We start from the raw sequence: 24,967 nt of genomic DNA on the forward strand, positions 1-24,967 counted from the left end.
TTTTTCGATGGCAACATTACCTAGATTACACCATCAACCGGATTTCTTTTATATAAGGATGCATTTCACTCATTTGTGATAGAACTTTGTTGAAGAGTGATCAAAAATTGGTCTAAACATATATCAAAGAGAGCAGGCCAATGTAAAACCTTTCAAAAATGTTTTAGTGACTTGAAAATGTCACTCAATTGGTGTGGTGTATCTTAATTGTTCCTTTTAATTGGTACCATGGAATATGTCATCTAATGAAGCAAAGTTATTGGTGCAAGACACCTAGGTGAAGTGATTTTTCGGAGTTACAGTAGCATCGCTATAAAATCATTTATGCTAGAAACATTTTTGATGTTAAAAATCGTTCAGGTTTTACTACAATCACATGAATGTTAAATAATAACTCGATGCTTATTTAAACTCTGTTTTGTTGCATATATCATGTGGTACGTGATGCCACTTCTCCCGTAGAGGCAAACATGTATCCATTCAGCATATTACTTGACATGTAGAATATAATTATTTATGCATTAGCCTCTCTTGAATAACATAACAACTATAATGCATTCAAACGGGTTTTATATTAGAAATTAATGGCTGAATCATGATCATACTTCAATTTGAGAATTAATGGCATGGTAACCATCCAAGATAACATTAGAGTCTTTACTGTAAAACTAATATTGGAGAGGATCCAAATCCTATGATAAAGTTGCTTTTGGAAACTATATATATATGTCTGTGTGTGTGTGTGTGTTGCCGTTCTATGCTGATTTTGTTGTACTGCTTTTCTGCTACTTCTTGGCCTTGTCTGATTCAGGAGCAGTGAAATTGCATTCAACGGGCTTTAGGAAAAATAGAGGGATAAATTGGGTTAAATTTATTTCTCACACTGTTGGCTGAATAACTTTACCCATCTTGTATCCAGGTAACTTTGAAAAAAGAGGGCGTTAATCTCTATTCCATGGACAAACACTATTCCACATAAATTCCGAATAAAGAAGGCCTAATGGTAAAAGCCCAATCGGCTAGGACAACGGTACGGTATCGGTGATATTATCCCGCATAGAAACCTTTATGAGGCCTCCGCAGAATATAGTGCCCCACACGCAGATAAGATTTATATGTCTCTCCAAAACGTTACAATAAAGTTTGAAGAGAGGAGGGGGTGGAGAAAAAAGAGCGAGCAGCTGAAGGCGAGAGCGCACAGCAGCGGCGACACCATGCTCCTTCCCTCGGTTCTTGAACCTCTCTCCTCCTCCTCCTCCTCCTCCTTGGGTCTTCTTCAACTCTCCGATATCTGTCCTTCCGTCCCTCGACCTCTCACCGCCTCCTCGTGGCCTGGCCACCTCGTCCTCAGGGCTTCTTCCTCCTCCTCCGCGGTGGATGGAGCACCAAAGCGAAACCCTAGCTGGAAATCTCTCCTGCAACTCGGCTTCAAGAACGGAACCAGCAAGAGGTCCGCTTCTTCCCTTCCGTTAGGTTTTCGGTTTCTATTCTATGCGGCAGTACTTGTTTTCTTTTTCCGTAATTTGATCTTCTTTCTTGATTACTCCTCTGCGTTAGGGTTTAGGATCTATCTGTTAATTGGTGTGTCTTAGGTGGTGATTTTACTCGACTTCGGTGAAATCGTGAAATTCTGTTCTTTCAGGCTTTTCCACTTTCTTTATATTCTTTAATGTGGTTGCATTTTCCTCTTGGATCTTTTGCTTTCATTTGGATTGTTTCTTGATTTTTAGGGCTCGATATGGATGCTAGTTGAAGTTATTGGATGCTTTAGGTTTCACAGGGATTTAAGTGAAATTTAAAGAGATTTGCAATGTTGGAGCTTTTTATCGATGGATATTATCTCTTTCTTTTCTTTCCTTTTCTTTTTGGTTATTTTATTCATTTATTTTATTTTTTGAAATCTTGCTGTAGAATTTTACTGCTTATCTGAAAGTAATTTTATTTCTGGAAAGAAAGAAGGAAAATATTAAAGTAATTTGAAATCTTGCCTCCTTTACCAAGGTGGTTGAAGGAGGCAGAAAATATGTGATTAAGTTGGTGAAATTTCATTCATTCAAATTAATTTCAATGGTGAAAATATTATATAGCATATGAGATAATAACTGCAAAAGGAATCTGGTTTCAGCAGACTAACAGCGGGTCATGGGATAAAATATTAGCAAAAATCGAATTTAAAACCCAAACTGATCAACATTGTTACATGGTTTGCAATCTCTTACTGCTGCACCATTGAATACGGGCTCTCCCGTTGCTGCCTCTGACTTCACTATAGAACAGTACAACTGAATGCTGCATAACTTGCATCTTTTGGTCAACCTTACGGTAAAAAAATTTGTCATTTCCTCTTTTATGAGCAATCAAGTGAAAATTGTTGATGCTAGCACCATGGGCTGTATGATCTTTTGCCTCAAGTTATTTATTTTATCTGAACTTTCGCTTATTTGTCTTCTGTCAAATTGCCTATTTGCTGAACCATTCATACTGCTTGTGTTTCCCATGTTGGTTGTGTCTGACCTACTTAATCACCATAAGGGGGAATCTAACTTGTATCCTCTTTTCATTATAATCTACTTTTAGTTAGCAAAATTATTCTCTTAATTGCACGGTTACACTATTGCTGTCCCTTTCCAATCAGTTACCGCATTTGGACTCTGATATTTCAATTTCCCATGACTAAAATTTTGTCGTCTGTCCTTTAGCGAAATGATGTTATTTGGCATTTAATTCCAATCTTCTTCTTAATACTGGTTGCTTTTATTTGATGAATAGTGATGTTTAGGGCCCACATACTATACCCTCTCTTTGTGATGCCTGTTTATTTTCAACTATTATGGATGACTTTTGTCATAGCACTTGGATCTATTGATGCAATTCGACACTAATGCTTTCTCTAATTTATAAAGTTTTTTGAATCTAGTCTAACTCTTTGGTGTAATATTGTCTTGATTTCTTTAATCATGACGTTTGTGCATTTCCATTTGTTATAATGTTTCATGCATCAGCCTAGTTTTCCAGACTCTAAGCATGGTTATCTACCCCTATGAAACAGGGTGGCTAAATGGAAGCCCTGACATTTTTCTAAATGTTGCTACTGGTCTTTGCATTTAAGCTAAAAAGTAAAAGATCGCAGGTGGATTTAAGCTAGCAACCCTTGACTTGTTCTGGTGATTGACTGTGTGTGTGCTTACTGATGCTCATATTGTTCATCAACTACCTAACGAGCGCTAAATGTGGCTTTTATTTCCATATTTATTTACCATAGATAAACTATATGATGATATTCCTTCTGTTTTTGTATGCTCGTGTCTTGGTTGAAATATCAGACAGGAAGCACTGCACCCTAGCAGTTTTATTTAGACCATAAACAAGCTTGGGTTCATAAGAGCTATAACCCAACTTGGTTTAAATTTTATTATCAATTCACTACTGCATCTTGTTTTATTCTTTCTAGGTTATGTTTTAAAGTCGCAAACATTTCCTGGACATACTCCACTATTCACCCCCAAGTTTTCCTGTTTTGTATGTATATGAGGTTCCACCAATCTTCTTAGTACTGTCCAGTCAAAATTTTGGCCAAACCTTCCATTTTTTCCTTGGTACTGCCGGTTGTGTGAATTTGTGCAGAGGGGAAACAATTTTAGCTGAGAATTTCTTGGCATCACTTCTACTTAGTTTTCAGGGCTGCTTGCCATTGATGCAGATATTCTTAGAATGACAAGCCTGGGAAGCACCTACACTTCCAATTGAGCATATGGTTTCTAGAGTATAATAATGGAGCATGTCTAGGAAATGTTTCTCCAGAATTTTAATTTCTTTTCTATTCATTCTAAAACTTGCATCTCCAGAATTTTAGCTATCAATGCCAAAGCCCCTAAAAGGCAAATGGGAGTCTTGAAGGATCACAAGAAGACTTGAGAAATTTTTTAATTTCTTTCCTTTATGCCTTTTCTCGCAGGAGGGTAGCCAAAAGTAAACAAAGATAAATTCCTTTTTCTCAAAGCAATCTTGGTAAGAATTTCTACATTTTGTGTAATCAAAATATGTTAATAAAAAGCAACCTTATGGTGCAACAGACCGCACCAAGGAGTTCTTCATATCTTATTTTAGTTTCAAACCAAACCTTATAATCTCAATCATATGAAAATTTCCCACCTTTCAAAGATACTACAGTTGCCATTTTAGTTGAGCATATATTATTACCCCTTCAACACCTGTTGTCACTATTATCACATCCCGTGACAGGACATCTCCATCCCTTCTAATCTTCTCAACCCATTTGATTATCATAGCCAAGCTATATTCCAATCTCTTTTATCCTAAGGCGAGGAACTGAATGCACGTTGCATATGTAATATCAAAGTGCTGCAAAATATAGCAAGATGCTATGGGCATGTGTTACAGAAGAATATATAGGTTCTTTTAAGGAATAGAATCAGGATTAATTGAAAAGATCAAAGAAGAGGAGTTTTTTTTTTTTTTTAAGTTTTGTGGAATGATTCCAAAGATGCTCGACTATATGGGGAATATAGCTGAATTTTGGATGGTTGTGATCTAGTTGATTCGAGGAGGAGCATTTGATCGATGGTTGCGATATGATCAATCAAGATTGCTTTCAGTACTGATGAATATTTAGCTTATATTACTCATTCACCATCATTTAGTAGTGAGTGAATTTGAAGTTGCATATACTAAAAAAAAAAAAAAAAAAGGAGATGCAGATGGCTGGATTAAGAGATGAAATCCATTGGCCGCAGGGAGAAAGGCTGAGAGGATTTTGCGTTATAATACAAAGAATATAGTCCATTGTTTATGTATAACCTTGTAAGGCAGGAAAGCATATAATATTGTCCTTAAACACAAGTCCTCAGGCATCTGAGTACTAAACCATAGAATTCTTGGTAGGAGAAAATTGTATACATTGGCAACAATCTTGAATTCATATTGAATATTATGCTTATTTTATTTATATATTTTTGATGTAATACATATCCATGCCTATGTATGAGTCTTAAACTTTAAGGGCTACCATGATGTATGACATCAGCCCTCTTAATTAGTTTCCTCTCATTTGTAATTTCTTTTGCTCTTCCACATTGTTTTCATTATGGACGATATAAGCATGACAGATGTTACCTTAACAGTCATGAGTTTAGAATATCAGTTCTGTTTTTGTGTAACATTGAAGAGCAATTCTATTTCTTGTATGGATCTTCAAGGCTATCAAAAGCATCTTTTTTATTATTTTTATGACTTTTGTTTGAATTTATTTTGTTGATTATCAAAATTTTCTGCCTTCACCAAATTATTTTTTAAAAATTACTAAGAAAAAGCAATTATCTGTGCATATGACTTTCTTGTTATGTGGTATTTTTGCTAATCTAGCTAATTACATCTTGCAAACGATTCAACTGTCTAAGAATCCCGTGGATTTACACTTGAAATGGTTGAAATCAGATTTTCTGTATTTTAGAATTTCGTGTTGTGACTTGCTGCTGTTGTCTATCCAACTGACTTGTGTTCTTTGTAGGCTTATTCCTCGAACTGATGGCTCAGTGTTTGATCCTTTGGCTTTTAACGTGGACAAACCTTCAGGTTTAAATGTTGCTTGGGACAGTGTTGTGGATTTCGTTTCCCAAACATTTGAAAGCACATTTAGTCCAAGGAAGGAGAAATCTTCTTTAAATCGAGGGGCAGCAGGTTTGTCTATTGTTATCCAGTTAGATATTTGTTCAACTTATAATAAGAGTCGAGAAACAACTTGTAATAAATAGGCTATTGCAGAGAATAGTGTAGCAAAACTTGGTGCTGTTATTCTCTTTCTAGTTCTTTCTAATCAAGTAAAATCTTCAGTTATATAAAGAATTTTGATTAGCTTATGGGAGAAATATATCTCCAACAATATTGGACTTATAAAGATAATTAGCTACTCAGATTTGTTTTTATGACTTATCCATGAAAAAAAATTAATGAGCATGAATGCAAGAACTAAACTTACAGCGAATACATTCATCACTATTCTTCGCAAAAATCTTAAGTGGACTATCATTTTCCAATATCTTAATACTTATGAGTGACATAATAAGGAAAATTTAACAAAGAAGTAAATTTCTGGAATTGGTTAAAGCATGTGTTATATGTTCCGGTCTTAGAAAATGAATCATCATTACTTATTTAATGACAACCGAAGAAGATAGTAACCATAACAGCTGTGAAAGAATTAACGAGAGATCAACTTTGCAACCTTTTTGTGAAAGTATAAGCCTGTCATTCTTTCCTGGATGTGAACCTTCTATAATATAACATCAACCTGACATGCCGCTTGAACTTATTTTCGATATTGAACCAATGGCTTATAAAACTCTGGTTTCAAACCTGATGAATTAATTATATGTTTATCTTGCAGCTGCAATTGAGGATAGCTCCATCGACATTGGTGACTTCTTTAAAGGCCTCTACTGGAAATTCCTGAAGCTTTTAGGATATTTAGCTTTATCTCGACTTGGAGTCTATGTACCTTTAGTGGAGTCAACCGTGAAGCATTTGTTGGTAATTTGGACCAGAACAGTCTTCTAAGCACTTTAGATTCGTTTTCTGGTGTGGATCGGTAGCTGGAATCTGCTCGCTTGGTATCGTTCCCTTTATCAATGCACAAATAGTATTTCAGCTTCTTACTCAGATTTATCCAAAGTTGCAAGATCTTCAGAGAAGAGAGGAGAAGCAGGCAGGAAGAAGGTTCTTCAGTATACACGCTATGCTTCAGTGGGTTTGCGGTGGTCCAGGTAGACAACTCTAGTCTTGTTACTGATGGAATGAATAAAATTTGCAGCTTGCAGAGAGTTGTATCTTTTATATATCATTTTCTTTTATGTAGTCTAGTCTTGTATCTTTTATATATCATTTTCTTTCATGTAGCTTTCTACATTTGGTGAATAAGCGCTGGACAGCAGTAGAGGACCCAGTATTTGTTTTCTACTTACTCTTATAGAATTGTGGTTTCTTTTAATAGAAAATGATTTTATGGTTTTAGAATATTTGCCGCTGATACTCCATCAAAGCATCTACGCCTGAAACCTGAAGAATGAAGCACACAATAAATGAATATCATAGAAACTTGTTCCAGGGTAAAAACTCAACCTTTAATTTATAATGTAGTACAGTACCTACGTCAGTCAAGTCATGCATTACCATATTTATGATGTAACAAACCTTATCCAATGTTAAGGTTTAGATTTGTGAATCCATTCCTTCAGGGGACCACATTTGATGTCACTGCCAGCTTCTCCAAAATCTTTTCTCATTTCCATTCATGTCTTTTTGGCTCCTTCACACCTCAATAGTAACCTGATCCCCCTTGTTCTATTTTATGTTTCTCACATCATTATTGGATATGCCCATGTCATCTCATGAAATCCATCTATGCTTTCCATTCCTTTAGTGATGTAACTTTTGTGTGTCCTCAAATATTCTCATATCTTATCCCCCATACAAAGATGAAATTTTTTGATCTCATGCTGAATTGTAATGCACTCTCTGAAGAATCGGTTAAATTTTGAAAAATGAACTTTGACAAAGCCCGTAATGCTGCACTTGATTCTTGGGTATTGAAGAAAAAGGTAACTAAATTTTAATCACATATGTAACTATACATGGAGCTTCTGCCAGAATTATGTATTACATGAACGTGTTTGCTTCCTTCCACTATGAAGATTCATATTTGGATCCCATATGTGTTGTAAAGTTTGACATCTAGGACAAGGAGAATATTTATGCATGCTACTGTGCTGGAATTTTTTTTTTCACTCAAAAGCTGCTAGTGGTTTTTTACTTAGAAGTAAGATCATTTAAATATTGGACCAGTGTTTTCATAAATAATATCTTCAAATAATAGTGACTTTCTTTTGGCTGCTTGTGTTGTGTCCATGGATTTTTTGACTTACTATATGTGCTAATAATTTTCTTATTCCTATTGCAAGGCCATTGGGCAAGTGCTTTACCTTCGTCCATATGTCAATGACTTCAATACAGAATGGGTACTATCATCAGTTACACTTTTGACACTTGGATCAGTTTTTACTACTTACATTGGGGAAAGGATATCTGACCTGAAACTTGGAAATGGAACTTCTCTATTAATATTCACAAACATCATATCATACTTGCCCTTATCATTTGGACGAACAGTTGCACAAGCATTTCAGGATGGAAATTACATCGGACTTGCTACCATCATTATGTCATTTTTCCTATTAGTCCTTGGTATTGTATACGTCCAGGTAACTCCATTTTCTTTTCACTCAAAAAGGATTTATTTTAAATTTATTGTTTTGTGATAACAAGCATCCCAACAAAGGGTTTCAGGAAGCTGAGAGGAAAATACCCCTCAATTATGCTTCAAGATACAGCAGCAGAAGTGGGGGGCTCCAAAAATCTGCGTATCTTCCTTTCAAGGTTTGTAGTATTTCTCACTTATGAGTTATCTGTTATATTCAGGAGTTGTGTTTGGCACTTTTGGTGTAGTTTTATTTATTCTTGTGATAGTGTGTACATCCATATAGTTTAGTCAAGTATTTGAAGAACCATCTATGATTCAAGGCTTTATATATTGATTTAGGATTATGTTGTGCCTCCTTCTTAGGCCTATGATTTTGGATTTTTCTATGTTTATTAGATGCTTTTACTGAGATGGCCAATGATAGATGATGATATAATGTTCGTCCATAAGCTATAATGATAATATGATTGAAGTATCAATATGTTTAAGATCTTTGAATTACAAACCATAAATGAGTAAAGAAAAAATGATGCAAATCAAATAGTTAATTCTATGAAGAATTGGAATTATGTATAGTAACTATCAAGCTCATCAAATTGTATGAGAAAAGTCATGATTATAGGTTTAATTTTGTGTCTTTTAGCTAGAATCTACTTGGTTTCATCCAAAGCTGTTTTTTTGTTAGGAGATTGGCTCAGATATGTCTGAAACAGACTAAAATGAGGCTGAAATACGTAACTGCTTTGATGCTTGTTACATCTTGGAAGGGTAAGATTTGAACTTTCACTACAGGCAAAAAAACTTTATGCTAAAGTCTAGTTAGAATATGAGTAATGATTTAATTTTGATATCTTCTTCCTCAACATGACTCGAGCTTGTGAAGACAATGAACAAAAGGTAGGTTGCCACACTTAAATACAATGAAGAACTTTGAAGACAACATGAGAATGGTCAAAAATATTCATTTTAAATTTACTTTATTTATTTATTTATTTTTGCAAGGAATGAGAATGTTAAAGTTATCAATATTACAACCACAGTGAAAAATGTTCCAAGTCAAGTTTTAGAGCTACTAATAGAGGATGTTATTAAAAGGATCACAAAAGCACATCTAGCCAACATTTGAATTTGAACTTTTAGTTTATGATTACATGTAGTGACCCAAAATGGACCATTTATTCGTGTGATTGGGCAATTTGCTAACCTAGAATCAGCCAATATACCATGCATAACTGAGTGGCTGCTAATGAAGGTGATTTTCATAAATAGTATTAGACCCCATTTAAAAATATATACTCGACCAGTAATAGTAAGTATGAGGAACCCTATGGGCATGTTTAGCTCAACATTGGGTGTGCATTTGGGTGGTCCTAATTACTTTAGTAGGGCCAAGGACTGCATTTAGTAAATTCTAGCTAGCCCTTTCTGGGTGATGTCCTGGGTTGTTACAAATGGTATCAAAGATGACCCAGCTCATGGCTTATATATGGTAGGGTACATTGTTTGTGATTGGATCCTTCTCATGGTGTAAGGTTCTATGTAGGCATGTGTTTAGTCCCATACCTTGGAAAGGTGGTGGGTATCTAAACAAGATTAAGGACCCTGGTTAGTAACCTTCTAATTAACCTTTTTGGATGAGATCTTATGTTGTTACAATTAGTACATTTCATTTGTGTTCATCTGGTATACTTTTGTCAAAAGCTGATTATGTTGTGATTCATTTTTCGAATTTAACAAAAAAATGGAGATTTATTATCTTACTCATGATAATTGTTTCTAGCTTTACCACCATCTACATCTCATCAAGTTATTATTTTGATTTATTTAAAGTTTTGGTATTGTAAGCCTGCACTTCTTTACAGATAGAAAGTGGTGTTGGAATTTACTGTTGTATATAGTTTACCTCTGGCTGTTCGGTGCAACAAATTCACACAGAGACAAAAAATTTTCCCCCTTCCCTAGAAAGGTCATGATGATCACTGTCCACCTCCCTTGTCCCCCCTACTTACTGACTTCCATCCTTGTATATCCTTGGTGGAACTTGACCTTTTGCAGTTCACCTATTGCCATAAATAATTTATTTGAAAACAGATTATGACAAGCCGAATTGTTTATTTTTGACTGCATGCAACCAAAGACACTCTTTATGTTTATTTATAAAAAATGAACAAAAAAACTTCCCATATATATGATAGCATTATTGTATGCACTTCACTCTTTGTGCTTGGGCCACATTTGGTTACTGGTGCAAATGGTTGCTTTCACATACTTGAACCTCACATGTAACGTTCTTTGTTGTTGGATTCGACATTTGTTCAAGTTGAGTAGTTGACTCATGTCACTGGCTTTTGCATACCAACAGGCAGATTTTCAGTATCTGTCATCTTCTTATTGGATTAGGCTGGGTCCCTTTCATCTGTTGTGGACCCAACCGGATGAGGGATTTGAAGCTAAGCATACCTGGGCAAATTCCGATACGTTGATTTATTGGTTCATTACAAGTTCATGTAAGATTGGAATGGCAAGTCTGGACATTGAAGCTTGTATACTTGTGCATCTTGGTTGGCATTTGAAGATGAACAGAATTTGAGGGGGAGAGGATAGGATGATTGATGTGGATTATACTACTGCTATCAACCATTATTCAAATAAGAAATTTGGCAAGAGGGGAAATAAAAGCCTGTCCAACTTTGCTACTTTGGAACTAGGCCTTTAGTGGATTTGGATCTAGCCTGAGCATGGAAAAACTGAAACCTAACAATATTCAGAACTAGACTACTTTATAAATTCTAGGGTAAATTATAACAACGCCCCTTCAACTTTTCGCGATTTGCATTTACATCCAAAAAAGTTCTAATTTTTTCAATGTGACCCCAAAACTTAGGTTTCTGATGCAATGTGGCCCAACTATCTAGCAGAGGTCTAATGCCGTTAACGACAACCATTAACTTACTAATTTGCGATCTCATTTTAAATTCAGAAAAAAACTGTCCTAAAATTACAGGGATATCCCTTAAAAAACTCACTATTTTCATGTACACCCCCAAAACTTTCAAAAGTTACAATTGGTGTTGTCTATTCATATTAACCATCCAATCCCGCTTTCTAGCACTCCATTTTAGTGCCAACAAACCTCCTGGATACATATTAACCATCCTTTTCCACTTCTCGGCACTCCATCTCTTGCTTGGAATTTTTTTCCCCTGTTCATCCTCAACACCTTTTTCTTCCCCTGTCATCCTCTTCTGGAAGAGATGAATATCAATTAGCATGGAGTTTGGAGGAACCAACTATGAACTTGATAATCTCCCACTTTCCAAAAATTTTACACCTAGGCCCTCCCTTGACTCCCACACTATAGCCAATTTTGGTGTGAAACCCTTCATATTAACCTGTCCCTTCCCACTTTCCAGTGTTCCATTTTGGTGCCAACAGACCCCTTGTGACCACCCATGAAGTAACTAGGCATCATGTCAAATTTTTTTCTCAAATCTGTAGTCCCAGATCTCGTTCTCTAGATTTCTATTTTTCAGTATCAATTTGCAGATCATCTCTCTGGAACATGGTGAGGATGGAGGATCATGCCATTGGAGAAGATCACATGCTCTTCTTACCTGCATTACCATATTCAACAGATTTAGGAGAGATCTTGCTTGGAAAATCAGTTAAAAACCACATCTTGTTCTTACTTCATATGTGGAGCATCCATAGAATCGGTGCTTGAGATTTGTAGTGGTCTATGAGGTCTTCAATGGAGCCCTCAGGCCACAGTCACAGACATGAAAAGGAGCTTACGTGAGCTTTGGCTGGAGTTTGGAAGGGGTTATGGGCAGAACCATTGGAAATCAATAGGTTCCTCTCTTCTGCCTCTACTCTCTGCTCTCTGCTCTTCTTTTCTTCCTTTGCTTTCTCAATGGTCTGTTCTTCTTTCGCTCTCTCCTCTCTCTTAACCGGACTGAAACCAGATTCCTGAAGGCCATATTTACTAACAAAGGAAGAGAAACAGAAGGTTCACATGATTGCCATGTGATCTCCTTCTGTCCCCGTTAAAACACTTGTAATCCAGCCAATAAGAGCATATTTGGTATGTCCTTTCTTAAGTTATATCACGTGACTGTGATGTGTTCACGGATCCAGATGGAAATGGACAGTTGGGCCACATTGTAACAAAAATCTAACTCTTGGGGCCTAATTGGAAAAATTAAAACTTTTGGGGACAAGTACAAATCACGAAAACTTGGGTGTCATTGTATGTATCTTAAGGCATATTTTGAATCATGGATTAAAATTTGCCAATATTCTTACCTAAGCCCAATTCACTCTCATGCTATGTACCTGTATTTACATATATTGGTTTTCCTATGACTTAGACCCAGTTCTGGAACTCAAAAATCTTACAATGAACTTTTACCTGGTCTCAAGCTTCTATGCTTAGAAACAAGACCCAGAAGTGGATCTTCATGGCTCTTGTCACAGTCCAGCCCATTTGCAGCACCTTTTGGAACTCTATAAGCTTGAACTCTTGATTCTCAGAATTTAGCAGAGATTTTGGAATGAATTTTAGACAGCCTTTGTCATTTTAGCCAGCCAACTGTGACATGCCACTTGCCACTCGCCCTTTTTTTGGTGGCCATTGCATATGCCATAATTATGAATGACCTAATGCATTATTAACATCTTTATCTTAGATTGCCAATTATGTATGCCATTAGCAGAACGCAATGCCTTGGATGTCTACACTTTTCATCTTTAGTCCATTTCTTTGCACCTGCGTGGATCAACTTTAGCAATAATAGTTTATACAGAATACCAAAACCCCACCCTGAACCTTCTTCTTGCTTCTTTCTCCCACTTACCTAAAAATACTATTATATGATCTCACAACCACCCTATCTTGAGTTTCGTTGTGAGTTTAAGTACCATCTGGTTTTACATTTTCTATCAAAATCTTCCTTCTAGCATAAAGTATAGCATTGTGTCGTTTACAGAGTGAAATCATGTTCTTGGTCTCACTGATCATTTCGAACAGGTGAACAGCTCAGGGGTGATGCCCATCATATTTTCAACATCATCATTAGCTTTACCTGGTACTCTGGCACGTTTCTCTGGTTTGGCTGCTCTCAAAAAAGCTGCAGTTGCATTGAACCCAGGCGGTGAGCTTGTTTACATTAACCCACTGAAGTTCTTCTAGAGGAACATATGCTTAGTCTAGTTTGAATAGTTTCAATTCATGTGTGTTTTTTTTAACAGTATTATCAGAAATGAAACCTTGTATTTATCAAGCTTCAATATTATACTCAGTAATATTTTCTCAGAATTTCTATTCAGAAAATAAACCAACTGGCACAAGTGATATTTTAAAAGGAAATCAATTAGAAATTCGCTTTTTGACTGATCATGGAACTGCCTCAATTTTTCAGTCTTCTAGCTAGTGTTGTCTTTTAGCACACTTCACAATTTAGTGAATGAAAATCAGAAAAACAAGTCAAGCATCTAGGTGAATTGAGCTTGCTAACAAAGCATATAGTTACATGAATTCTTTGGCATCTCATCATAAGAGAGACCGTTACAATGCAAACAAGAAATGAATTTGATGGGCAATTCCTTGCTGGAACTGATTCCAATGAATTGGCAAATGGGATGGAACTATAGAAGACCTTTCAGAATCATGCATGCTGTGTTTTTTTCTCTACTCAAGAGTGCTCTTTGAAGGAGAGATCTTGTTCAATGTAAAAATCTAGTTCTTTTGATATATATAAGGTATGAGATGATGCAATCAAATAGGCAACCTTGATATCCCTCTTTTGTAGCGATTTAAATGCTCGATCTCTTTTTGAATATTAAGCTATATGTTAGGAGTAATATTTGCTGGATACTATGATTCCAACGACCATTTGTTACAGGTGCATTGTATCTTCCTACTAATATACTGCTGATAGCTTTCTTCAATTATTACTATACATTTCTCCAATTGGATCCTGATGACGTGAGTGAGCAATTGAAGCGACAGGGTGCTTCGATACCACTTGTCCGACCTGGAAAAAGTACAGCTGCTTTTCTTAAAACAGTAAGTAAAATTTATTTAACATCTGGTGAGCATTTTTATGTTGGTATATGAAGTTCCATATATTCCACCATCCTTTACTTTGAAATAAAACGTTCATTTTTTATCTTAATAGGTAATGTGCATATATAGTATAATGACTTGTTTGTTAGGTGTTAAGACAGAACCTGTGCCTGAGGAAACAGAGTTACCCTTCATATAATGTCAGCATTTATTATCATCTTTATCTTCATAAATCATACAAATAAAGATAACCTGTCTGTTCTAGAACTAGTTTTACATTTCTTGGAGTTCTACCTGACATATAATGGTCTGGTATTGACATTTTCTACTCTGAGTTAATTAGTTCTTTTATTTTTATTTTATTTTCATTTTTTTGAGAGAAAGAGAAGGAGATCCACTTGCACTGTAATTACCCAAGTCCAAATACTTTGGGATGCTCTACCCAAGATGCAAACCCAGAACCTCTAGTTGCTAAGCAGAAAGGTGTGACCATTGGGGCAAGCCCTGGTCATACTCTTCGAGTTAATTACTTCAGTGTCTAGTCTTGATTATCATTGATTTGACTAAAAGTGTTTTCAAGGCATTGATTATGCTTAGGTTATTATAATAAAGTTAAAAATTTACTTTGTTTGGGCTTCTATGACACATCCAACATGGTGGAGGTACACAGTAAGGATCTCAAAAGATGATAGTGATCTTTTTTCTTGTCAAGGATATTCTTATCAAATTGAATCACCTAAAATTTTTTATTTAAATTTGAATTAAATAAATGATAGTCAGCCTCAGGCTGCTATCAAGGCATCTAATTTTGTTTAATTCTTTTTTATGTTTAAGGAAATACATACTTTCAATTTATTGTTTTTGCTAGAATTTCTGCATTGAGAATGGGTCAGAGGATTGGTGGGTGTGATTTTTTAAAGTATAATTTTATGCCAAAGATATTTCCTTCTCATTTGACTTGGCAGCTTTTATTGTCCATTTCACCTTTGTCATATATGTATCAGAAAAACTTCATTTTCGATCTCCCAAGATTATATCAACCACTGTCTTTGCAAGTACTGCAGTCAATATGCCTTTTCGTCCTGCTTATCAGTGTGCTCTAAATTTTGAGCATGCTTTGTTTTGTTATTTTAAACCAATACAGGCAAACTGCTACCTGATGTTATGTTAGTGATGCTCATGTACACAGCTCTGATTTCAATCCACCGAGTACACTGCTCTAACTTCAATCCCAGGTTCAAATCTCAATACACTTTTCTATTGTTATATCCCATCTCTGTTGAGGATGCACTCTGGTGTTTCAAATTCAGATAGAGCTTAGCATTACGATGTATCAACTAATTCCCAACAGCCATCAGTTTTTCTTTTGTGCCTGGAGTTAGATATGTTCACACCTTATTCTTTCTTTCAAATTAACCTCTCAATGAATAAAAGTTCAGACTCCTAAGAAGTTGAGCATACACTTCCATTGAAAAAGAGAGAGCAGTGTACCAAAATTTTTTGTTTCAACTTTTTTTTTTTTTGAAATTATTGCTGAAAAATCAAACTTGGCATGTCCCAATATGCCTTCATCTGTGATCCTATATCATTATTCTTTGGCTGATAAAATTTGGTTGATCATCAGGTTCTTAGCCGGATATCAGTTTTAGGTTCTGCCTTCTTGGCAGTGCTGGCTGCTGGCCCAGCTGTGATCGAACAAACCACTCACTTGACTGCATTCCGAGGATTTGCAGGCACTTCCATTCTCATCCTCGTTGGGTGTGCAACTGATACGGCGAGAAAAGTTCAGGCAGAGATAATATCCCAGAAGTACAAGAATATTGAGTTCTATGATATTGACCGGGATGGCCTATGAATGAGTCCAACAAAATCCGTGCAGATATCTTATGGCTCATGAATTTGTCCAACCAAATCCATATGTTTTCTTTCATCCATGCACACCGGAAAGAAGAAAAATTAGATCTGTGAACATATGGTAAGTTGAACACCCACCCCACCGCAAACCACCCCCCCCCCCAACGCCCCACCCCTCCCCTTTCAATGGTTCAATGTATATAGTATTAACATTTGCAAAAACATTGCATTTTTTCTGATTGCCAATTTTGTATGATGATATGTTTTGGATATTAATTGCAAATGCACATGCCCAGGCTTGGCATGTCAATGAAAAACATAATTTTATTGATCTTTTTTGTGTGTGTGTGTGTGTGTGTGTTTGTGTGTCTATTGGTGTATTGATGGCTTGCTACATTGTCCGGAAGCTTCAGCGCTCAAATAGAAGATTTTATTTTTTTTCTTCTGTTTGGTAAACTATGCACCAGATTAGGTCCAATTTTATTGCTTGTACGCTCTAATATCTTGAGAAAATGTTGAAACCCTCCAGTTCGTTGTAGAGGCCTCCGGTGAGTTATTTGTCAGTGTAGTGGCGCATCCAAGTTGATATGACATCTCTTTCAGTGCTTTTTCACCAGAAATTTCTCAATTTTGCTAATCTGAAGGTGTTTTTGGAATTGGAATTACACTGCTTGCAATAGACACATGCACGTGCATAAAAAGGGAAGAAAAACTAGATCTTCTCTTTTTTATGTTTATTGTGAAGCAAATTAGAATGAACATATTAAAGAATGTCTGAACCAGAGAGGAGCTTCTTGCTTGACTGAATTTGAAAAAAATAATTTACATTTGTTGATTTAGTGCCATTGTCAGAAACATAGAGCAAGTAGATTTTGATAAAAATTGATTTCTGAGAAGGAAAGCTTGTTGTAGGCCAAATGAACTACACAAAGGTTCTGTTTTCTAAATTTATAATTGCATTGCAACGATATTTGCCTCAATGTTGCATGAGTACTGTAATCTTACTATGAAATATTTTGTAGCACTTTGCAAGTGATGTATGAGGTAAAGAAGGAAAAAGTAGGGACAGGCTTCAGCTAATTCGTACTCTAGACCTCTTTTGATAAGTTGGTAATCAATGGTCATCATCTTGATGAAGTGAATTTGGATGGGCTTGTTCATATTTTCTCTGAAAAAGAAAAATTACTGTCTGCGAGCCCTCATAGGATAAGCTTGGTTCTGCACCTTCCAAATGGGAAATGGCTGCTGGTGTACGCACAATGTGATGTCGGTTTTGCTTTCGGAGTTTTGAGTGATGATACCATTTTTGGTTGGCATTTGGACTTGATATTTAGTTTAGAGCAACACAAAGGCTAATCTACACCAAAGTTTTCTTGGCAAGTGCTTTTTCAGTTCAACTGATGATATTAGGTGAGGACAATAGTGCCATTGACAGATGATTCCATATTGTACAACAATCAAGCTACATTCTGAAAGATTCCAAGCCTATCAGTCTCCAATGAATCAAACTAAAATACCAAGGCTGTCGACAAGGCTTTCACCTTCCTGTAATTCAGACCATGTGCATCTTACTGGGCGATGGAGGGCTTGGACCCGGAAATCTTGTAGTGCATTGAAAGCAGAATTATCTTTAAGTGGCCATGCATGGTCCCACAGTTTTGAGGAGTTGCAGCTAGGGGTGAGCAAAAATTGAATTTGAACTAATTAAACCGGTGAAACCGAATCAAACTGTAGGTTTGGTTTGGATTAAAATTTTATTCGGTTGGATTTGATTGGTTTTTTACATATAAAAAATAGATTTTGATTAATTCAAATTTATCAGTAAATAAAATCGTTCTTAAACTGAATCTGACTGGTTTTAATAAAATGACGTCATTTTCATTAGGATGTTGTTTATGTTAGAGTATTAATGTATTAGAAAATTATTTTAGATTTATGGTATTATTTATCTATTTGATTTTATGTTGATTAGTCTTAAACTCTAAGTGACTTATTAGATTGTTTATTTTTGTTCTAATATATTAGAAATTTTTATCTTAATCTTTAATGATGATGTTTGTTTAAAAATTTTATTTTATTGAGTGATAATATCTTATATCAATTTAAATCATTATACTTAATAAATTTTCTTAGTGACACTCTTATGTGAAAAAAATTTATAAATTATTAATATATATATAAACTAACAAACTAAACTAAATCAGACCGTTTAAATCATGTTGGTTTGGTTTAATTTAATTTCAATCTTCTATTGGTCCGATTTGATTTTTAGAAATGCCAAACTGTTTTGGGTTGGTTCGGCTTAGGTTTGAGTATGAAACCGGTCCAAATGCTCATCCCTAGTTGCAACAGCTATGAGCATAAATATTTTGTATGTAACGTTTAATATGGTACACTAATCATGGGGATCAGCAGGTAAGTCGGGCTTGTTTGGCTACAGGAACTTGATGGGCATGGAAGTATCCTTCACCTACTTGGATCTTTGGCCATTCTCCCTCTTTTAGGGATGCCATGCTGCCTGGATGAAGCGAGCAGACCATGTCCTCCAATAGTTGGAGTAGAAGCGGGAATTTTGTCGCAGCTTCTTTCTGTGCAGCCTTAAGTTGGTTAGCGATAAACTTAAGGTCCTCTTATCGTAGGACAAAGGTCTACGAAGCAGCGACCATAAGCAGCTCTTCACCACAGATGTCACCATGTCTTGGAACAGAGTAGTTGAAGAAACCTGTTCTGGCCTCATCGGTGGCGGAGCTTTCTAATTGCACGCTGAATAATGACAGGTAGATTTTTCTATACTCGAGGAAGTTGAAATAAAAAAAAAAAAAAAAAAAAAAAAGAAAAGAAATCACGGAGGGCTTTATGATCATGGCAATGAAGTGAGAAACTAGAAAAACACAATAAATTGAGGCAGAAACCACAATCTCAGCCAGCATTGGCACCCAAGCCTAACCCCCTTTTGTAGCACCAGTTGTGAAACAAAGAAATCAACGGGCTCTTCACCCACAAAAAAATAAAAATAAAAATCAACGTGCACCTTCAGGAATGGCACTGACACGTCAATATAACACTAAAGACGAGACTACTTCTCAACCAGTCCTGTCTCAACTAGCTCTTTTTGTGAACGGTCAATAATAATAATAATTAAAAAAAAAAAAAAAGGGGCTCCTTCCGTGGCCGTCTGTCCGGATCAATAAGAAAACAGGCTTGGAGCTTGCACATAGAAATCTTCTTCCGGATTTCAGATTCGAAATCATCCAAGAAATAAAATCGAATATGACGCAATTCATGATAGGATGGATGTTGTGAGAGCAGAAGATGATATCCGTCAGTTTCTGAACAGCCTAGGTGGAATTTCCTGAAACACATTCATATGCATTTCTTCATGCACGTCAAATCCAATCTAAGCTAGGTTCCGGGCATATATCATTGGTGGAACTAAAATTTTAATTTTTAGATCATCATAACCATAGTTTATCAAATTTATCTACTACTTGATATCAAGCTTGCACAACCAAGTATGGATGTACTCCTAAATAGCATATTGGGTAGCATGATTTAAGAAAGCGAAAACAGAAAAAAGGATTACCTCATTCAGAATAACACATTTCTACTCCACAGAAATGCTTTCTGGTCTTGAAAACACCCTTTTCTTCCTTTCATTCTTCTCATCTTCTGAGGTAAACTGAAGTTTCTCTCAATTATAACCTTCCATCTTCTAATTCATTCATATACAGCATCTCTATTTTTGTTTTATCAAGGGTTCTATAAATTTATATATTTTCATAAATAATTTAAATATAACTTCGATATCAAGCTGCACAACCAAATATGCATGTACTCCTAAATTGTATATTGGGTAGCATGATTTAAGAAAACAAAAATGAAAAAAAAAAAATTACCTCATCCGGAACAACATATTCCTGTTCCACATAAATGCTTTCCGGTCTTGGAAACACCCTTTTCTTCTTTTCATTCTTCTCATGTTCTTAGCTAAATAGAAGCTCCTCTTGCTTCTCTCAATTATGACCTCCCATCTTTTGGATGATTATTTAAGAAAACAAAAAAGAAAAAAGAATCACCTCATCCAAAACAATACATTCCTGCACCATAGAAATGCTTTCTAATTTTGGAAACATCATTTTTTTTTCTTTCATTTTTCTCATCTTCTTAGCTAGACAGAAGCTCCTCTTGCTTCTCTCAATTATAACTTTCCCATCTTCTGAACGATTCATGTGCAGCATCTCTAATTTTATTAAAGATTCTATCAATTTATATATTTTTATAAATAATTTAAATTTAATTTCTTCATCTTAAGTTTTTAAAAATTTATGAAATAATCCATAAACCTTTTTTTAGGGTAAAATAGATATATTATATCTCCAAGCTAATGAGGAACAAAGATCCACTTAGGGCTGAGCAAATAACCGAAACATGAAGAAACCCACCCAATTGGACCAAATAAACATCGGTTTCGATCGCTTGAAAGACATAAATCGGGTCGAATCGGATTGAAATTTATAAAAAATCAGTTATTTATGGTCAGATTTGGTTTTTATATTTTTAATCCATATGAAATCAGACCCAACTAATGTAGTATTTCACAAACTTACTTTCATTTTTGGATAACATTATTTAGACTTCAATACTTCATTCTAAAAAATATTCCGTCATCCATTTGAATTTATGAAAATATTAATATTAAATTATTGATAAAAATATATCAATTTGAGACAATTTTAAAGTGAAAGCTTTCAGATGAAATACCTTCAAATGAGTAAATTTTTTATTTTTCTATTTTATTTTGTACGAGTTCAAAAATAAATTCAAAATTTATAATTTTTAAAGTTTAGATTTTTTTTATTAAATTAATAAAAATAAATAAGTTTAATAGGATCAATATTGACCTTAAAATTAATATTGAGTCAATATTGAAGTCCGAACCGCTACAAACTATCCGAACCCGCTACAAATCATTCACTTCAGTTTCAAACAATTTATACATGATAAATGGTCAACAACGGATTGAAGTTTTTTCAATCTGATTAGATTCGGTTGGATAAAATTTTTTTCTCAATCCGATCGAATCTAATCCGTGCTCGGCCCTAGATCCACTGGTTATATTCAGAAAAAAAAAAAAAAAAATGGTCCACTTGATGAACCGCATATAGTATTTAGACCCAACCCCCTGGTGAACCGGGCTATTTCTTCCGAGCTCCTTGCCACGCTGAGATATTCCCTTGTTCTCGTCGATTTCGAGTCTAGGGTTTCGCCTTCCTCTCGTCTCTCTCCCTCCCCTCCTGTCTGAGTTGGAGATGGACGCTTTGGATTCGGCTGTCGATCCCCTGCGGGACTTCGCCAAGGACAGCATCCGCCTCGTCAAGAGGTGCCACAAGCCTGATCGCAAGGGTTAGCGTTCCGATCCCGTCTCTCCCATCGGTCTAGCGCGATCTCGTCCTATGGATCGATGGATCTGTCGGTGATTCTTTGAATTTATAGTGGTTCTTGATGGATCGATGGATCTGTAGATGTTTTTATATTATTTGAATTTATTGTGATTCTTGATTATAGTTTGACTGGATTTCATGGATCCCGCTTGCAGAGTTCACAAAGGTGGCCTTTCGCACGGCGATCGGATTCGTGGTGATGGGGTTCGTGGGATTCTTCGTGAAGCTGATCTTTATCCCGATCAACAACATCATCGTCGGATCTGGCTAGGTAATGAAATTTGGGATATAGGTGGATCTGGATTCAGTGCGAGATTTGTTATGGACATACCGAGGCCCTTAAATTTTGTTAGATATTATGGTAGAAGATATTATATGTAATGGAATTATGGAAGTTCAACGTTATGTCTTGATTGGCTTTGAGTATATTTTCGATTTTTTGCTTATTACGTAGGCTGCATGATATGATTATCTTGTTATATATGTAGAGATGTGGAATTTAATCAGTGTTCTGTTTGTTGTATTGCACCTTTATTAGATTTGGTGAAGTGTTGCAGTCACATAGGTAGCAGTACAACTGATGGAAGAGAACATATTAACCATAAAAGATGATAATTCAGCTTTACAGTAAATAAAGTTGATGGTGGTGGTGGTGGTTTCTTTCTTTCTTTCTTCTTCTTTTTTTTTTTTTTTTTTTTTTTGGGAGGGATGTTGTCTCGTGAGCTGATTTGCTTTCAGATTGTTGTTGGAGGAGGTACTAGAAGATGCTAGCTTGGGAGATGCTTAGCTTATGTATGATTTTATTGATTGGTTATTGAAAGGTTCCATGGATACTCCGAAGCATGATTCTGGATCTATGAGCAGCTTTGGTGTGGGAGGAGGGAACTGTTGTGTTCCAGTGAATTAAGGTGTGGGCTTTCATTCAATTTGGAAAAGCTTGCAATAACATAATAGATTGCCCATAGGAGATCTGATGGACTGTTTGGAAGTATTGCAACATAATCTAGAAAAGCTTATAAGAAGCTGATAAAATCAAATATTTACATAAATAGTCCATTATGAAACCCATCTAGGTTGAACAGGTCAACCTGTTCACCAATCACCCATTAGTAATTATGGTTCAGGTCAGTTCAAGACTCAGTTATCCGTTCTAAACCATTTGCACTATCCGAGTTGAATGATTGAACCAGGTTTATCATTTTAAAAATTACAGAGGGGAGATAAAAGATCAGGATCTCCCAGCTGCCGCTACTAAAGCCATATCAAACACCTCAATCTCTCAGTATGGCAAAGTGAATTGATCACCCATTAGTAATTACGGTTCGGGTTAGTTCAAGACTCAGTTATCTGTTCTAAACCATTTGAACCATTGGAATTGAATGATTGAACCTGGTTTGTCATTTTAAAAATGACAGAGGGGAGATGAAAGATCATGACTTCCCATCTGCTGCTGCTAAAGCCATATCAAACACCTCAATCTCTCAGTATGGCAAGGTAAATTGAAATAGACATCCAAGTCATAACCTTAACATCAGAATAGATGTCAAAGTCTTTTAATTGTGCTTTCCATCTTTGTTATTATGATGTAGATCAATGTAAAGCAAATGTAAATACATTTATTCATTTATTTAAACTAGGGGATGCCCTTGCTTATTTATTGTCATTTTATCTAGCAGTTATGTCAAGGTCTCTGATTCATAAGTTCTCTGATTTTAAAGGGTAATAGCAACTTGATAAGCATGTTGAAAGTCATGGACCTGCCGTATGGAGCCGATTTTGTTGGGTCATATCATAATTTGCATTGTGAATCTCTCTTCTTTTGATGGTCAGATTTCTGAACCCACAATGCAAGCTCAATGGAGATTTAAGGGGAACAGATTGATCAAATGTCATCGATCTCTAATTATATTGGCTTAAGAACTTCCAATGGAGCAGAGGCTCTTGACATTGAATAATATTTATTTGTAATTGAATTACTATAGCAAGGGAATCTAGCAATTCCATTCCTTGGACCATTGAGAAATTCATTGAGGAATCTGCGAGGAACTTGACTTATCATTGATGCCCTAGAGGTGCCACTTTCACGGTAGTCAATCCTTTTGGTTTCTAGCAATGCGAATAATTTTCATAGATTGTGGCATGAATCATGCTAGAGTTACAAGCATGTGTTACAGGGGTTGTATACATGCATATGTGGATTCAGACCACCTCTTCCAGCATGATAGATGGCATGAGAAGGTAACATTTTACATATAGTTTGTGATTTCACACCAAGTACGGATCTTTTGCATATCCGGTGTGTATCAAACATATTTTTACTATACGTGCCAACAAAAAATAAGAAAAAGTCTTTTTTTTTTTTTAATACTTTGGCAAGCTAATATATTGTTAACATACTAGTGTTTCACATGGCATTCATTGTTGTGAATCATTCACTTTTATATTAATTTGCATGATCATCTAATTATCTTCACCCTGTTTTAGCAGTTAACTATTTATATCTCAGTCATTACCCTGAAATTGTAGTTTTATATCATCAGTATATGAAAGCTTTAACACTTTACTGATTGTAGTTCATTGAGATTTATCAAGGTCTTTACAATCATGGTTCTGGATGATGAATGATTTCCGATATCATAGTTTTAACTCATGGTATTTACTGTTTAAGCTTTTTTGGTTGAATTTCTGCATACCTCATGGTATCATCTATCAAAATCAGTTTATATATCAGCATGGTCAGCACTGAATCTTTGCTTATTGATGTTTTTGTTTGCAGGAACAAGAGATTGTGGAGGGAGCAGTGCAAGAAATTATATTTTTCAGTTTATATCTTATGAAGACTTTTTTAAAATTTGACACATAGAAATGCATCTTTGAAAGATGACAGGGTGTTCGTCGTTTTTGTTGTTTTCTTTTCCATTGATGGACAGTCTGTATTTTATCATTAGCTTGTAGTGTAATTCTCTGAAGTTATCTATAGGGAAGCAAATGTTAATGATGGGTTTGTTGGGAAGGGGGTAAACTAATCTACTGCAGATTGCTTGCTTTCAAATGGAGAAAAGAAGAGGAAGATATGCTAGCGATCACCATAATCTCCCCGTTTAAATCATTGGTCCTTTAGTTGGCTGAGCAGTGGTACTGCACTAATCTGACTGCCACAGTGGATTACACCAATCCCCAACTTCCATGTTGGATTAGTGAATGGGAGGTTGATATACTCGCCTCAAATTTCACTCTTTCTGCTTGCCTCAAGGATCTCATTTTGGGATCCAGAGTTACTAGCTTTTGACCGTCTGGAAAGAATAAAAGCAAAAAGGTTTAGACTGTTAAATT

At 35.7% G+C, this 24,967-nt stretch overlaps 1 protein-coding gene and 1 long non-coding RNA gene across 2 annotated transcripts; both read left to right on the top strand.

Annotated features, from left to right (window-relative positions):
- The first annotated feature begins 1,132 nt into the window (after positions 1 to 1,132).
- LOC105050344 (preprotein translocase subunit SCY1, chloroplastic) lies at positions 1,133 to 16,526 on the top strand. Its single transcript, XM_010930316.4, is given in 12 exon segments — positions 1,133 to 1,450; positions 5,528 to 5,697; positions 6,404 to 6,517; positions 6,520 to 6,596; positions 6,599 to 6,707; positions 6,710 to 6,757; positions 6,760 to 6,779; positions 7,974 to 8,273; positions 8,359 to 8,448; positions 13,302 to 13,425; positions 14,176 to 14,339; positions 15,964 to 16,526. Coding segments are annotated over 12 exon segments (1,683 nt in total). The 5' UTR covers positions 1,133 to 1,214; the 3' UTR covers positions 16,195 to 16,526.
- Positions 16,527 to 21,381: 4,855 nt separating this feature from the next.
- On the top strand, positions 21,382 to 24,613 carry LOC105050343 (protein transport protein Sec61 subunit gamma). The gene is made up of 3 exons (XR_833023.4): positions 21,382 to 21,596; positions 21,790 to 21,905; positions 24,411 to 24,613. It is a non-coding gene; the product is annotated as a protein transport protein Sec61 subunit gamma (long non-coding RNA).
- The last annotated feature ends 354 nt before the right edge of the window (positions 24,614 to 24,967 follow it).

The sequence above is a fragment of the Elaeis guineensis genome, chromosome 8 (assembly GCF_000442705.2).
Source record: "Elaeis guineensis isolate ETL-2024a chromosome 8, EG11, whole genome shotgun sequence".
In the NCBI taxonomy this organism is placed as follows: Eukaryota; Viridiplantae; Streptophyta; class Magnoliopsida; order Arecales; family Arecaceae; genus Elaeis; species Elaeis guineensis.